Raw genomic sequence first — 15,197 nt, 5'->3', positions numbered from 1 at the left:
TGGGTTGGGGCGCCAAAGTGGCGCAAAAGTCGCCTGAGCGCAGCATTTAGCGCAGCGTTCGAGGCTTTAGCGATCGTCAGATATTCAGTTTCATTGCCCCTCGAGGGACACGGGGCGAGGCTCGAGGCGCTCCGCGTCCCTCTTAGGGCGCTGAAACTGAATATCGCAGCGCAACGTGCCGCAGCGCCACACACTGCGGCACGGCACGCTGCGGTACTGCAGGCCTTCCTCCCACTGTTAAGGGGGAGGTCCCTGCAACAGCGCGATCCCCGCTCGCGAGTGCCGGCAAATGAGCCCAGCACCAAGGAGAAGTGCCGGGCTCTCAGGAAACAGCCGAAAAAGGCGGCCGCCCCGCATCTCCGCCTTAACTTGCGCCGCTGCCGGCACAGTAAGGCCCCGTGAACCAGGCGCAGGTAGCGAACGGCGCAACTGCGCCGTTCGCTACCAAATATCACGAATGGGGCGCTGCGCACACCGATGACATCATCGGTGGCTGCGCAGCGCAAATGCCTAACGCCACCATTAGCGCCCCTGCTGAATATCGCGGGAGGCGCAGCCAGTGTCGCTACTGCCACTGACTGCCTCTTTAGGCGCTAACAGGTGGCGCTACTCACCCAATTTCTCCCCCAATGTATTTCCCAGCATTTATACCCCAGAAACACTGAACGCAAAGGACGCCCAAGGAGCTTGGAGGAAGTTTAAATTTCAAATGGCTGGTTTCCCTATAGCGGCCGATCAAAGACTGCTGTAGGGAAACTAAACTCAGCAGTATTTTAATTTTATAAACACAACATTTTGGCCTGCACAGCGGAAATCCCACTCCATACAGTATCTAGAGGCAAACAAATAGAAAGATCTACCATACAATGCCTCCAGAACTTTGTGTCATTACAACCATCTGCAATTAGATACATACCCAAGTATCTTTTATGCAAAACACAAGCTGAAAAGAAAAGAAACAGACGGAGATTAACTCTTCTACTATGTTTTAAAGTCATACCTGGTGAAGTTTTCTGCGAGGGACTTTAGCTTCTCCTCCTTTTCGTTTCTCAATAATTGTGAATCCACAATTACTCGTGCTTTTTGTTCCAACTGTTCTGACAATTTACTGTTGAGGTCCTTTTAAATAAATGTGTCAAAATACAATTGCAAATGGTAAATAGGGATGAAATGCAAGAACCTCATTGAGAATATTCACCCAAACGAAAATCCTGCAAAACTGATTTCTATTTTCAAATGTAGGTACATGTTAGACTCACTTGAGATTCAAGGAGTTGTTTATCCATTAAGGCTATTTGGGCTTGTTGCTCATTAAGGTGCCTTTTCACAACCGCCAGTTCTTCACCAACAGTCTGTCAAAATCAAAGCAGCATCAGCAGAATGTTGCATCAGCCATTGCTGGTGATGTACCAGTCCATTACTAGTTCCAATTTAATGCAATACACCTTGGTCAAATGTAAGTACTCAACTATTAAAATAATGGAGCTTGATCTTAATTAGCAATGAAAATCCACCAATTTAAAACTAATACACAGGAAAATTAGGGAAAACAATACAAAGCATTTTCACTTAGCAGAGAGATCAATAACCAAAACGCATAGATTTAAAGTAATTGGTAGAAGGATTAGAGGGGAGTTGAGGAGAATTTTTTTCACCCAGGGGGTGTTGCGGGTCTTGAACTCTACCTGAAAGGGTGGTAGAGGCAGAAACCCTCATCGCATTTAAAAAGTACTTGGATATGCACTTGAAGTGCCGTGGCCTACAGACCAAGAACTGGGAAGTGGGATTAGGCTAGACAGCTCTTTTTCGGCCAGCACAGACACGATGGGCCGAATGGCCTCCTTCTGTGCCATAATCTTCTATGATTCTATGATGATCTGGTTCTGGGACAAATAGGAGCTATTCTGAACAGGGAGGGTGCTAATGTACTGGCAAAATGGTTAAATAGGGAAATGACAAGGTATATAAAGCAGGGAGGCTGAGAAAATTCTTCTCCATAGTCAAGTATAATAAATCAAAGGAGCAGGCTGTTATTGCATATCTCCAAGCAGTTGATTAGCAGCGACATTGGTGGAGACTGCAAGCAGGGTATTTGCCCACCCTCTATGTTGCTGGTAGTATGGAGCACAAAGACCAGAGGAGAGGGATGTGCAGGAAAAAAATAAGCCTTTTCCTCATAAATCATGTAAAAATAAAGACAACACTTTCTAAATTTAAAAATAACGGAAGTTTGAGGTCAAATCTCCAATTAATAAAAATGATCGAACCCAAATAAATTATAGATAAAAGACAGAAATGTAGTCGATGGTTTTCAGCTCAGGCTTTCAGAACTTGAAAAATTGCTAAATTCAGATATCCATTGAAATTAATTATGCTCTTCATTGCTTACTTAGTGTTTAAAACAGAATTAAAACGCAAATAAAAGCTCTCTGTATAGCATTACAAATCATTAACCAGACGCCCTGACTGTAGCAATACCAGGAGAAAACCTAATCATCACCTTTAATTTATTCTGATAATCCATCACCTCTCCGCTCATCTGAAATTTGATTGCAGACATCTCTTCCCTTGCAGCCTCCTGGAAGCTTTTTACTTGCTGTTGCTCTCTCTCTAGCTTTCTCTGCAGCTCTTTTACAGTTGTTGTTAACTCTTTCGATCTACTCAACTCCTCTTGCAGCTGTTCGTTCTCACTCTCGAGTGTGGAAACATTACGATTTAGTTGGTTTTGTTCCACTTTTACCTCCTCACAAAATGTCGTTTGCTGTTGAGAAATTTCAATACATTTCTGCTCAGTGGCATTTTTTTCTGCACTGAGTGTACAAACCTGCATGCCGAGTTCTGCCATTTCAGTGTTTGCCCTGTGGAGTAGATCTTTGGCCTCGACATTCTCAAGCTCTACCTTTTCAACATACTGTTTCTGCTGGGACAATTCTTCTTTAACAGACACAAGTTGTTCCTCAAGTTCAATTATGTGCTGCATTGAATTCTCCCTTTCCTTTTTAACATAATCATCTTTTTCTTTAAGCAGCAAGAGTTTCTCAACATGATCCCTATTAGTTGATTCTATCTGTTCTTTTAGATTTTGAACCAAGGTCCTGTATTCCTCCTTGGAACATACTGCAAGATTTAGATTACTGTGTATAGTTTCCTTTTCCTCAACTGCATGTTTAAGCTTTGACCCGAGCTCTTGGCCCTCTGCCTGTAATCTGGCCACTTCAGCCTGCTTGATTTCAAGCTGATTTTTAGCAGTAACTAGCCCTGCATTAATCTCTTCCATTTCTTTCTCCTGAAGCGCTCTTTCCTGTAGTTGTGCTTTCACTAATGTGGTTTTCTCAGCTATTAGGCTCTCTAAAAGCATAATCTGTTGCTTAAAGTTATTCTCAAGATTCAACTTTTCTTTTTCCACGGTCTCTATTGTTGCCTGACTTTTCTCAATGCTTTCCGAAAACTGCTTTAACCTGTCAACTTTTTCAAGTAAAGCATCTTCCTTCTCAGCTAGAAGGGAGGCAAGAGAATTTTCATTCTGCTTTGACTTTATTAATTTATTCTCCAAGTCTGAAACCAGTTCTTCCTTGGTCTGGCAATCTACCTGGAGATTTAGTAAGCGGTCGTTCAAATTATTTTCTTCTTGTTTCAGATCATCGAGTTCAGACTGATTTTTTTTCAGTTTTGTTTCTGCTCTTTTAAACTGCCTGAGAGCATTTTGCAAGTTCTCATGCAACTGCCTGTTTTCGTCCCTTAGCTTTTTTTCTTTTCCGTCCACTGTCACCTTGGCATCAGCTATCTGGCCCTGCAACTGTTTCTCAGATGCGTTCAGTCTGTCTATCTCAGCTTCAAGGGATAAACAAGTCTTCTCCACTTCTTTCTCTCTTTCAGCATGTTTCTGCACGATATGTTGAAGTTTTTTATTCTCGGTTTGCAATTTCTGATGCTCAATGTTAATGTGCTCTGTCCGGGTTTGCAGCTTGGCTAATAGCTCTTCTAAGTCTTGTAGTTTTTTTCTAAGATCTTCTTTCTCACATAAAAGCTTACTTTGAGACTCCTGATGGTTGTGTGCCTTGTTATAAGCAGCAGACAACTCTAATTCTTTTATTTTGAGTTGGCTGGAAAAAGTATTTATTTGTTCCTCTAATTTTTCATATTTAATTTGTGTTTCTTCTTGCTCTTCTCTCAGCTCTTGAATTGTCTTCTGCCCTGACTCAGGATCTGTATTTGCCTTTTCATGTACACTCTGAATTTCTCTATATTTATTCAGGGAACATTCTAGCTCTTCATTTTTCTTTACAAGCATAGAACTTTTTTCCTCAAATTTTAAAGTTGTCTCTTTTAGCTTTAACTCAAGCTCATTTATTACCAATTCTCTTAATTTCAAATCATTTGTTAACTTCTCCAGTTGAGACTGTTGCCCACTGTTTAATCTCTGCATTCCAATTTCCTTCCTCTCCGCCTCATTCAACTTGTCAAGAAGCTCGTGGATCTTCTGTGCTGAATCATAGTGGATTGCTGTTAGTTGTCCCTTTTCAGTCAAAATACTGTCTATCCTTGCTATCAGCTCTATGTTCTTCCGTTCCACTGTCATTAGCTGGGTCTGAAGTTCACCGAGATTGCCATCTTTGATCTCTTCTGAGGCCTTGATCTTTTCCATTTCTTGTGTTAATGACTTCATCTTTAATATGTAGTCTTGATTACATGTCTCCAACTCGATAATCTTCACCTGAAGCACCTGCTGTTTTTCAGTGGAACTGACTTCTAATATTTGCAAAGATTTCTGAAGCTCTTTAACATTGCCTTGAGCAGAAACAGAGTCCTCACATTGCTGATTCAGCTCTTCCATCATCTTCTTCAGTCTACAGTTTTCCTCCATAGTATCAGCAGTTGATTTGTTCACAGCTTCTGCAGTTTGCTCATGCAAAGTTATTGTCCTCTGTAATTCTTCCTTCTCCAGTTCAATCTGTTGGATCTTCTCTTGCATCTCCCTTTGCTTTACATCAGATTGATCAAGTTCAGCGCGTAACTCATCGAAAGTTTCCAGCTGCTCCGCTATTAATGGATTGCTTATTTCTGGATTTGAACAAAATTCTGGAGCCTACAAAAAGATGTAAACTATATATTAGTTATGCTACAATTGGATGCAACTTCATCAGTATAACTTCTTTTTTCCAGAAAAGCACCCAGAAACCAGTTTAACAAAAAGGGCCCTGATTCAGGCGCAGGACGCTTATTAACAAAGCTAATTAGCCAGCCTAAAACTAGGGGCCATAAATATAAGACAGTCACTAATAAATCCAATAAAGAATTCAGGAGACACATCTTTACCCAGTGTGTGGTTAGAATGTGGAACTTGCTACCATATGGAGTAGTTGCAGTGAATAGCATAGATGCCTTTTAGGGAAGCTAGATAAGGACATGAGGGAGAAGGGAATGGAAGGATATGCAGATAGGGTTAGATGAAGTAGAGTGGGAGGAGACTCGTGTGGAGCATAAACACCAGCATAGGCCAGTTGGGCCGAATGGCCTGTTTCTGTTCTGTAAATTCTATGCAATTCGATGACAAGTCACATATCATGTTTACCTAAAATGCTCCCAAATTCACAGTACCCAATTGACCCCCACCCGTTGCCGCTCCACACCCACGCACCCCCCCTCAATCCCACCACCACCAACCCCCTCCGGCGACTTACGTTCATTCAGCCCACTATCTGCAAGGCTAGCAGTCCAATTTTCATTTTCCTCAAATGGGCGAGTTGCCTGTGGAGGCGCAACAAGTGCTGACAACTCGCCCAATTAATATTAATGAAGCCTTTGCACCCAAAACCAGGCTTTGACAAATTTCCAAACCATTATATTAAACCATGCTTACTTGCATTGATGAAGTTGTTCTAGAAAACTACAGGACAGGTACACCTGTGCTAAGCAAGAGGAATAAAATCTGTTATTTGGACTCAAAAATTTGCATTCCTCTGGGTAGGAAATCTACTCTTGAACACAGCATCATGAAGGGTAAGAAGAATCAATCTTGACTTAGGATGTTCTCCCACATTAAATTTACATAAACAAGTCTGTGCTGTGTTGTGGTAGAAAGCACAGCAGGGCTGAAGGGACCAGACTACAAAGCTTCAATTTTTAAACTACAAGGTCTGGAGTTTCTGCATAATATCCTTCCAGATATCAGCTTAATCTGGGCGGTAGCAAATGAAACAGCGCTAAAGATTGCAGAATTTTAAGCGTAAGCGAGTTACACCCATTACCACTTTATGCTGGTCCAAATGTTCAGTTGCCTGAAGCAGTCCCCGCCCCCAGCTCGGAATGGTGAGTTTCCGCCAATTGCACTCGTTCGGGGGTGTTCAGCACAATGGGCTGAATTTTGCCAGCGCTCAGAGTGCGGGTTTGGAGGCAGGTCCGCTGTCAAAATCGAAATGATTGACAGCGGGTTGGGAACCCGCTGCGAACCCACCTCCATGTAAGTTTCTAAAATGTTGGGTCTGCGATTTCAGAACAGACCCGATACCAAGTGGCGGGGGAGGCATTTAAGATACAAGCGGCGGGGGAGGCATTTAAGATAGTTAACCTACTATTTTGCCAGCCTTTTTCTATTTTCCCACATTTTTAACGAGGTTCACGTTGTCTGGAGATCACATCAGGTAAGTAGGTCGGGTTCTCTATGTCTCCCCAATGCTGAGAACAGGTACATTAATGACTTGGATATGAATGTAAAGGGTATGATCAGTAAATTCGCGGATGATACTAAAATTGGTAGGGTGGTAAATAGCGAGGAGGGTAGCCTCAGTCTGCAGAACGATATAGATGGGTTGGTCAGATGGGCGGAACAGTGGCAAATGGAATTTAACCCGGAAAGGTGCGAGGTGATGCACTTTGGGGGGTCTAACAAGGCAAGGGAATACACAATGAAGGGAAAGACCCTAGGCAAGACGGAGGGTCAGAGGGATCTGGGTGTGCAGGTACACAGATCCCTGAAGGCGGCGGAACAGGTGGATAAGGTGGTAAAAAAGGCATATGGGATACTTGCCTTCATTAGCCGAGGCATAGAATATAAGAGCAAGGAGGTTATGATGGAGCTGTATAAAACACTGGTTAGGCCACAGCTGGAATACTGTGTGCAGTTCTGGTCGCCACACTACAGGAAAGATGTGATCGCGTTAGAGAGGGTGCAGAGGAGGTTCACCAGGATGTTACCAGGGCTGGAGCGCTTCAGCTATGAAGAGAGACTGGGCAGATTGGGTTTGTTTTCCTTGGAGCAGAGGAGGCTGAGGGGGGACATGATTGAGGTGTACAAAATTGTGAGGGGCATAGATAGGATGGATGCTGAGGAGCTTTTCCCCTTAGTAGAGGGGTCAATAACTAGGGGGCATAGATTCAAGGTAAAGGGCGGGAGGTTTAGAGGGGATTTGAGAAAGAACTTTTTCACCCAGAGGGTGGTTGGAGTCTGGAACTCACTGCCTGAAAGGGTTGTGGAGGCAGAAACCCTCACAACATTTAAGAAGCATTTGGATGAGCATTTGAAATGCCATAGCATACAAGGCTACGGGCCAAATGCTGGAATATGGGATTAGATTAGACAGGGCTTGATGGCCGGCATGGACACGATGGGCCGAAGGGCCTCTATCCGTGCTGTATTACTCTATGACTCTATGACTCTATGACAGCTGTAAAAGTGGTCTGAAAGCTACCATTTCACAGCTGGTCACTTTCCAATGTCAGAAGCTTGAGCCTTCAGGACCTGGAAGACACTTTTGAGCTGTATGCAGTTTGGAAGTGTTTGGAGTAAACTTTCTATCCACTGTCACCTCCTTGGAGCAAGCTCTCTTACCATTGACAGATTGCTTCTGTCATTTCAACTTCAGCTGCCATCTATTCCAGCAACATCGGTGCCCTTGAAAAAATCTCACCTTGGTCCTCAGAATCCCTCCACGATCAGCCCCAGCACCAACATCACCGGACACACCAACAACAATACCAACCTTCTCCGTAATCACCTGATGCTGCACAGGACACAGGGAATCAGCACCCGACCACATTGCTGCCCGGGAGGCCAGCGATGGCATCACCATGGCCAGATTTACTTCACTTGACGCTTTATACCCTGGCTGCCATTTGATGCGCCAGGTTACCACCACCCCACACCAGCACCCTAAAGCATTCCTACAATGACCAAGCCATTCCTTTTACACTCATCACCAATTGCGGGGGTTACTGTTATGTCTCACCATTCACTGCAACTCACGAAGACACTTCTAAAGGTGAGCACAGATCTGTCCAATAAGGCTAAGTTTTGAAAATAAAGATTTCAATGTTTGACAGCACAGTAACAGAAAATTTACATGAACATTGCATAAGACACCCATGTGCCTACCCTTGTGTGTTGTTAGTTGGTATGATTACATTAGGATGAGGGTGAGGAGTGGCTAGTGAGATGGGAAAGTGATAATGTAGATAGAGAGGGATGGGTGGAGGTGCAAGGTAAGTTGGTGTAAGGATGTGCTGGAGTAGGGTAGGGAAGGCAGAGTTATGGAGATGTGATGAGTGGCACAGCAGGATGAGGTTGAGTGTGGCTTTGTAGCAACGTTTCGTGATCTACTGAGATCATTGAAGCGTTTGCACCACTGCAGCCAGGTACTCCTGATGACATCCCTGCTGTTGCCCTCCTGTGAAATGTGCAACCAGGCTGCACTGGTGTCCTGAGGCGGTCTCTTCCACCCATGGGAAGGGAAGAGAACCTCCCTGCGTGCTGTGACTCCCTCCACAAGCACACGGACAGCACAACTGTCAAAATGAATGCGGCCATGGTCCCTTTAAGGACGTCATCAGACCCGTTTCCTTTTAATTGGCCGGGAACCCCGCAGGGCAGGCCTTAACAAGCCCTATTAACGGAAAATCCTTTTCATAGAGCAGCTGCAGCCAAGAGCAGGACCAGAACCCGCCAACCACCTCTCCCGCTGCGATCCCGCCTCCGCTGGCGAAATCACGGCCATTGAGTTCGGAATCTCTGGCGCACAGGCACCCATGGTCACATGAATCCAGCGTTAACATCCTGACCTACAGTGACCAACAGTCAACTGAAGCCTTACCCAGGTCTGTTTCTCCTGCTGCTGTTGAAATTACTTTAAATTTAGTCAACTGATCTGCCCTTGGTACACAAGACCTGTGACCAGTTGTCAATTGAAGCCACATAGGTGTGTCCTGGTCTGCTGCAGTAATTAGTTAATTGAAGATAGACTGACCAGTCAATTGAAGCCAATTAAAAAGTAAGACCAAAAGCACTAAATCAGTCAATTGACCTGCCCTGCTTATAGTTTAAAGAGTTGAAGAATGGCTCATTTCTTGGCAATCCCACTCCTTTGTGATGCTGTAGGATGCCCTGTTCCAGTCACATATCGATTACAATCAATTACGCTGATTGATTGCGCTGATTCACGGGAGATTTTAGGTTCAGGCTTATGCTAATGAGTTTGCGCGTAAGTGTCAGCATAATCTCACCTCAGCAAATCCGCTGCAGCGCCCAGTGCATTCTGCCAATGTAGGCTAGCAGTTCTTTTTGTTGGGATAAAACCGAGTTTAAATTGGAGAGGACCAAGTTCCAGGAAGGCTTAATGAGAGAGGCAGATATACCAGCAGATCTGTGGTTGCATTGATCACGGTAAGTCAGATGCACTGTTTTATAAGGACGGGAGCATTATACCATGGAATTCTTCTGCTAAGGGGCAGCTCTGTGTAATGTGGCTTGTCCCCTTAAGGCCACATTATGTTAAGTGCAGCAAACAGGCAGATCCTGAGGTCAATTAGAAGCTAGCTGCTCTAGCAGATGCAGAGGTAAATTAAAGGAACAATATGTGCCCAATAGTCTGGGTCAGCTCATTTACATATGCACTGGAGTCATGATTGGCATTAATCCCGAGTAAAATGGCTTTAACCTGCTGGAGTGCATGGAAGTTAGAATGCAACCCTTCAACTCAGTTCTGGCTGAGCACTGTAGCAGCAGGCTGGAGGACAAGCAAGGTAAGGAAGGAACTAAGCTTAGCCTGGCTTACTTGATTCTCAGCAAATTCACTGCATGTCCCATCAATCGTTTTCTGATTCTTTTCAAGAATGTCTACTACAGCAGCATCTGACACATGAAGCCAAACAAGGGCATGGCACACAGGCACAGAAGACCTGCAAGCGCTTCTCAAGGAAGTATACATCAAGAGATAAAGACTGCTGAGGGTCTATGGCAGCAAATCCACTGGAAACGTCACTCGATCCTTATGGGGCGAGGTGGCACTTAGTGCCAAATCTCACCCCCAAGACTGCAGACCAATACCACAAGAAGTTCCATAACCTCTTCAGGGGTGACAAGGTAGCACATCAGTTCCCTTTCCTTCCCACCCTGGACACCAGCACACTCTCCAGCCTATAAAAGGAACACTCGTACAACTAAACCTCAAATGCACTTTGGTTAAGGGGCTCTAATTTGGGATCAACGGCTACCTATTGCCTCCATCAGCAATTATTATTATACGCAACTTCAAACTCCTTCCTCCATCATATCAGTCTCATACCACCACATTCTTACCTCCGCTCTCCCATGGGAGCTGGCACACATTCCTCAACACTGCTAACCTTCCCCTCGTTTGCTCAATCTTTGTGTTGGACACATTAGCGCACAATGCCTCCTAGAGGCTGTACAATGGAGGGGACATCCCCACTTTTAAACACCTCGCTCTCTGTGAGCAGACGGCCATGGAACTCATAGGGCGATATTCTGCTCTTGCCATGGGAGGTAGCAAGGTCGGTGGCATATTGCCAGTGATTGAACACCTACGCTGTTTCCGTGGCATCCCAATGAAGTAGCACACGGACACAAGTGCCACCCCTTCTCTGTCCCCTTAATCCTCACCCATTCTTAGCTTCTACATTCCTTTTTGCAGATCCACCACAGCAACAGGGGGCACAGGAGGAAGATAATAATGATAAAGAGGACGAACAAGGACACAGCTATCTCCTTGTGAATTATGATCATGAGGAAGACGACGAGGAAGATGAAGTTGGATGCAAGCCCGCCCATGAGTTCCTGCACAGACCTCCTGCCCTATATTCCTCTACCCCAATCCCATCCAACTCACCCCATCACTTGCTTCTGAAGCTCCAGGGACCAGCCAACAGAAGCACAGATTGCATCTCTCGTGGCAATAGGGGCGAGAATAGATACACCATCGTGATGCATGCTGCTGTCTCTCCTTTCCTTCAAGATCTGATAGCTGTCATTAGACCAACCATCCCAATGATCAGTGGGGACAGATCCAGAGCCCAGTGGAATGGCGACAGCTGGAATCGACCTGCCTGGCCACTGGACTTTCCCCTTGGAGCCAAATGAAATTGAAGAGGCGATACCAGGCTCCCTATAGGGCATTGACACATTCTCCTTGAAGTAGTTCTGGCTCCAAATGATCAGGACCTCCTCCTGTCCATGGGAGCAGGGGGTAGCTTTTGTCATCCAGAAGCCATCCAGTGACCTGATTTTCTTCCCGGAAGAGGTCAGGGAGGGCCAACTTTAGAAGAATTAATGCAACATGACAACTTCCAGCATGGCTGGCCTTGTAGGATACATACAATTGAGGACGTGGAAATCCTTTCTGTTGAAGTAACTGAAGGGGTGTTCTGTAGGGGCTGGCAAAGCAACGAGGGTGGCATGAACTACACCCTGGACCTTGGGAAGCCAGTAACCACATCAAACTGGGTGTCCCTATTTCATTGCTGCCTGGCTGTGATGCCAAAGGTGATGAATTCGCCAGCTCTCTTGCAAAGTGTGTCAGTCACCTAATGAATGCATGCCCATAGTGCAGCCTGCCTGATCGCCCATGACTATCTGAAATAAACTGATGGTAAAAAAGTTGAATGTAGTGGTTACCTTCACAGCCACAGAGCAAATGAGGCTGCAGGTCCTTATCCAGTAAGATAGAGGGCTGCCCTACTGCCTCTTTGGTGAAGCATGCTCTTACTCACATTTCCTCAATAAGGCCTCTAACTCTATATGACCTGTGCTGCCTGTATATTCTATGGGCAAGGTAATATCTGGTGGGCTGCATTCTTATATGCCACCTGACCGTTCTATGCTCCATCCTGTGCTGTTTATCCTCCTCCTCCATGTTAATGGCATATAAATAACCTCCCAGAGATGTCGGGGAACATAGGGTCTAATGAGAGGGAGGAATTGAATGAAATCAGAATTTGTAGGGAAATGGTGTTAGGGAAATTGATGGGATTGAAGGTCGATAAATCCCCAGGGCCTGAGAATCTACATCCTAGGGTACTTAAGGAAGTGGCCTTAGAAATAGTAGATGCATTGCTGGTCATCTTCCAAAATTCTATAGACTCTGGAACAGTTCCCATGGATTGGAGGGTAGCTAATGTAACCCCACTATTTAAAAAAGGTGGTAGAGAGAAAACGGGGAATTATAGACCGGTAAGCCTGACATCGGTAGTGGGGAAAATGCTAGAGTCCATTATAAAAGATGTAATAGCAGAGCATTTGGAAAACAGTGACAGAATCGGACAAAGTCAACATGGATTTACAAAAGGTAAATCGTGCTTGACTAATCTACTGGAATTTTTTGAGGATGTAACTGGTAGAATAGATAAGGGAGAACCAGTGGATGTGGTGTATTTGGACTTTCAGAAGGCTTTTGATAAGGTCCCACATAAGAGATTAGTGTGCAAAGTTAAAGCACATGGGATTGGGGGTAAGGTACTGTCTTGGATAGAGAACTGGTTGGCAGACAGGAAGCAAAGAGTTGGAATAAACGGGTCTTTTTCCGAGTGGCAGGCAGTGACTAGTAGGGTACCGCAGGGATCGGTCCTTGGACCCCAGCTATTCACAATACAGGAAACTTTGTGCTATCCGGCACCCACGGGACCGAGCTGCTGCCGTTCCCTCAACACTGCCGTACACACCAGAGTTAATGTTGAAAGATACGTCCGTATCTGACAACAAACACTGTTGCTTAGCAACAGCTTCTAAACACTCTGGTGTGGCTGCAAGCCTCTGTAGCTAAAGCTGTTGCTATAGCTACAGACCTTGCACAGCTTGACTGTTCAAATAAAGCAAAGAAAACAAACAAAAAGAATAAAAAACGGCTCCTGATTTTTGCCGGTGGCTCCAGATTGCCGGATAGTTCACCTCCGGATAGCACAAAGTTTCCTGTATATATAAATGATCTAGACGAGGGAACTAGATGTAATATCTCCAAGTTTCCAGACGACACAAAGCTGGGTGGGCATGTGTGCTGTGAGGAGGATGCAGAGAAACTCCAGTACGATTTGAACAGGTTGGGCGATTGGGCAGATGCATGGCAGATGCAGTATAATGTGGATAAATGCGAGGTTATCCACTTTGGTGGCAAAAACAGGAAGGCAGATTATTATCTGAACGGCAATAGATTGGGAAAAGGGGAAGTGCAACGAGACCTGGGTGTCCTTGTGCACCAGTCGCTGAATTAAGCATGCAGGTGCAGCAGGCGGTCAAGAAGGCAAATGGTATGTTGGCCTTCATAGCGAGAGGATTCAAGTACAGGAGCAAGAATGTCTTGCTGCAGTTGTACAGGGCCTTGGTGAGACCACACCTTGAGTATTGTGTGCAGTTTTGGTCGTCTTATCTGAGGAAGGATGTTCTTGCCATGGAGGGAGTGCAGCGAAGATTCACCAGACTGATACCTGGGATGGCAGGAATGACGTACGAGGAGAGATTGGGTCGATTAGGCTTATATTCGCTAGAGTTTAGAAGAATGAGAGGGGATCTCATTGAAACTTATAAAATTCTAACAGGACTAGACAGACTAGATGCAGGAAGGATGTTCCCGATGGCGGGGGAGTCCAGAGCCAGGGGTCACAGTCTAAGGATAAGGGGTAAGCCATTTAGGACAGAGAGGAGGAGGAATTTCTTCACCCAGAGAGTGGTGAACCTGTGGAATTCTCTACCACACAAGGCAGTTGAGGCCAATTCATTAAATATATTCAAGAAGGAGTTAGATATATTTCTTAAGGCTAAAGGGATCAAGGGATATGGGGAGAAAGCAGGGACAGGGTACTGAATTTGGATGATCAGCCATGATCTCATTAAATGGCGGAACAGGCTCGAGGGGCCGAATGGCCTACTCCTGCTCCTATCTTCTATGTTTCTATAAAGGTATGTCATAAGGAATGTCATATCTACTCTCGAGAAGCCCTGACTCTGGATCGGGGGTGGCAGGGGGGACAAAAATCTGCTGGTGGTCTGACTCAGTCAGAAGCAGTAAGTGGCAAGTCCAGGTCAGTAGAGGCAGAATGGGGGAAAAAATAATCACTACAGAAAGTATTTCCCAACTTCTAAAATAGCTAATGAAACTCTCCAGACTTTTTTGGCTCAGAAATTCCTCACTTCCACCTGTATCAGCTGATCCTGGAAACAGCTGCGCCTTGTAATTCTCAGTCTAAGTTACCCTGAATGCACTGCGAGTATAAAAGCAGGAGTCTCGCTGTAGTGTCACTGGCCCTCATTATAATATGTAAATGAGGGTACTTGGAACTCGGGAGGCGGATTGCAGGAAGGGCAAAAATGTGCGAGAGAACAGCCTTATGGTGGAAAACTAGAAGAATCAGCTTCTGTCGGATTTTCCAACCACAAAAATTCACTTGTCCCGATTGTGCATGGGAATTAGCCAAAAACATCTGGTGGTGTTGGTTGTAGGACAAACTCTGCACAGGATACTGAGATGACACACTTGCTCTTCTTCAAATAGTGTCATGGGATCTTTTACATCCACTTGAAAAGGCATACAGGGTCTTGGTTTAACTCATCATCCAAAATATGGCACTTCTGACAGTACAGCACTCCCTAGTACTGTGCCAGCCTATATTATATACTTAAATCACGGAGTGGGGCTTGAACCCACGGCCTTCTGACTCAGAGGCAAGACTGGCCGATCTGACACATGGCGAGGTGGATTGCCAGTATATTTTTAGGCTAGGGCTAAGACATTCTTAGGCAGTCCCTCGGAACCGAGGATGACTTGCTTCCACATTAAAAATGAGCTCGCATGTGACTGATGAGTCCAATGCGGGACCTACAGTCTCTGTCACAGGTGGGGCAGACGGTGGTTGAAGGGGCGGGTGGGTGGGGTGCTTGGGTTGACGTGCGCTCCTTCCGCTGCCTGCGCTTGCTCCCG

General features: G+C 45.3%; 1 protein-coding gene across 7 annotated transcripts in view; it reads right to left on the bottom strand.

Annotated features, from left to right (window-relative positions):
- fyco1a (FYVE and coiled-coil domain autophagy adaptor 1a) overlaps positions 1 to 15,197 on the bottom strand; it is a 272,403-nt gene that overhangs the window by 204,282 nt on the left and 52,924 nt on the right. For 6 of the 7 annotated variants that reach the window (XM_085989186.1, XM_085989185.1, XM_085989184.1 and 3 more), the window contains 3 exons: positions 2,501 to 5,086; positions 1,260 to 1,352; positions 1,001 to 1,119 (listed from right to left, as the gene is read on the bottom strand). In XM_085989186.1, the coding sequence (XP_085845312.1) occupies positions 1,001 to 1,119; positions 1,260 to 1,352; positions 2,501 to 5,086 (2,798 nt within the window). The remainder of the gene's footprint in view (positions 1 to 1,000; positions 1,120 to 1,259; positions 1,353 to 2,500; positions 5,087 to 15,197) is intronic. The other variant, XM_085989188.1, reaches the window with a different exon arrangement.

This window comes from Somniosus microcephalus, chromosome 5 (genome assembly GCF_052327205.1).
Source record: "Somniosus microcephalus isolate GS21.2 chromosome 5, FLI_Smic_1.0, whole genome shotgun sequence".
Classification (NCBI taxonomy): Eukaryota; Metazoa; Chordata; class Chondrichthyes; order Squaliformes; family Somniosidae; genus Somniosus; species Somniosus microcephalus.
Note: the sequence above shows the minus strand (reverse complement) of the source record. Positions and strands in the feature narration are given on the sequence as shown.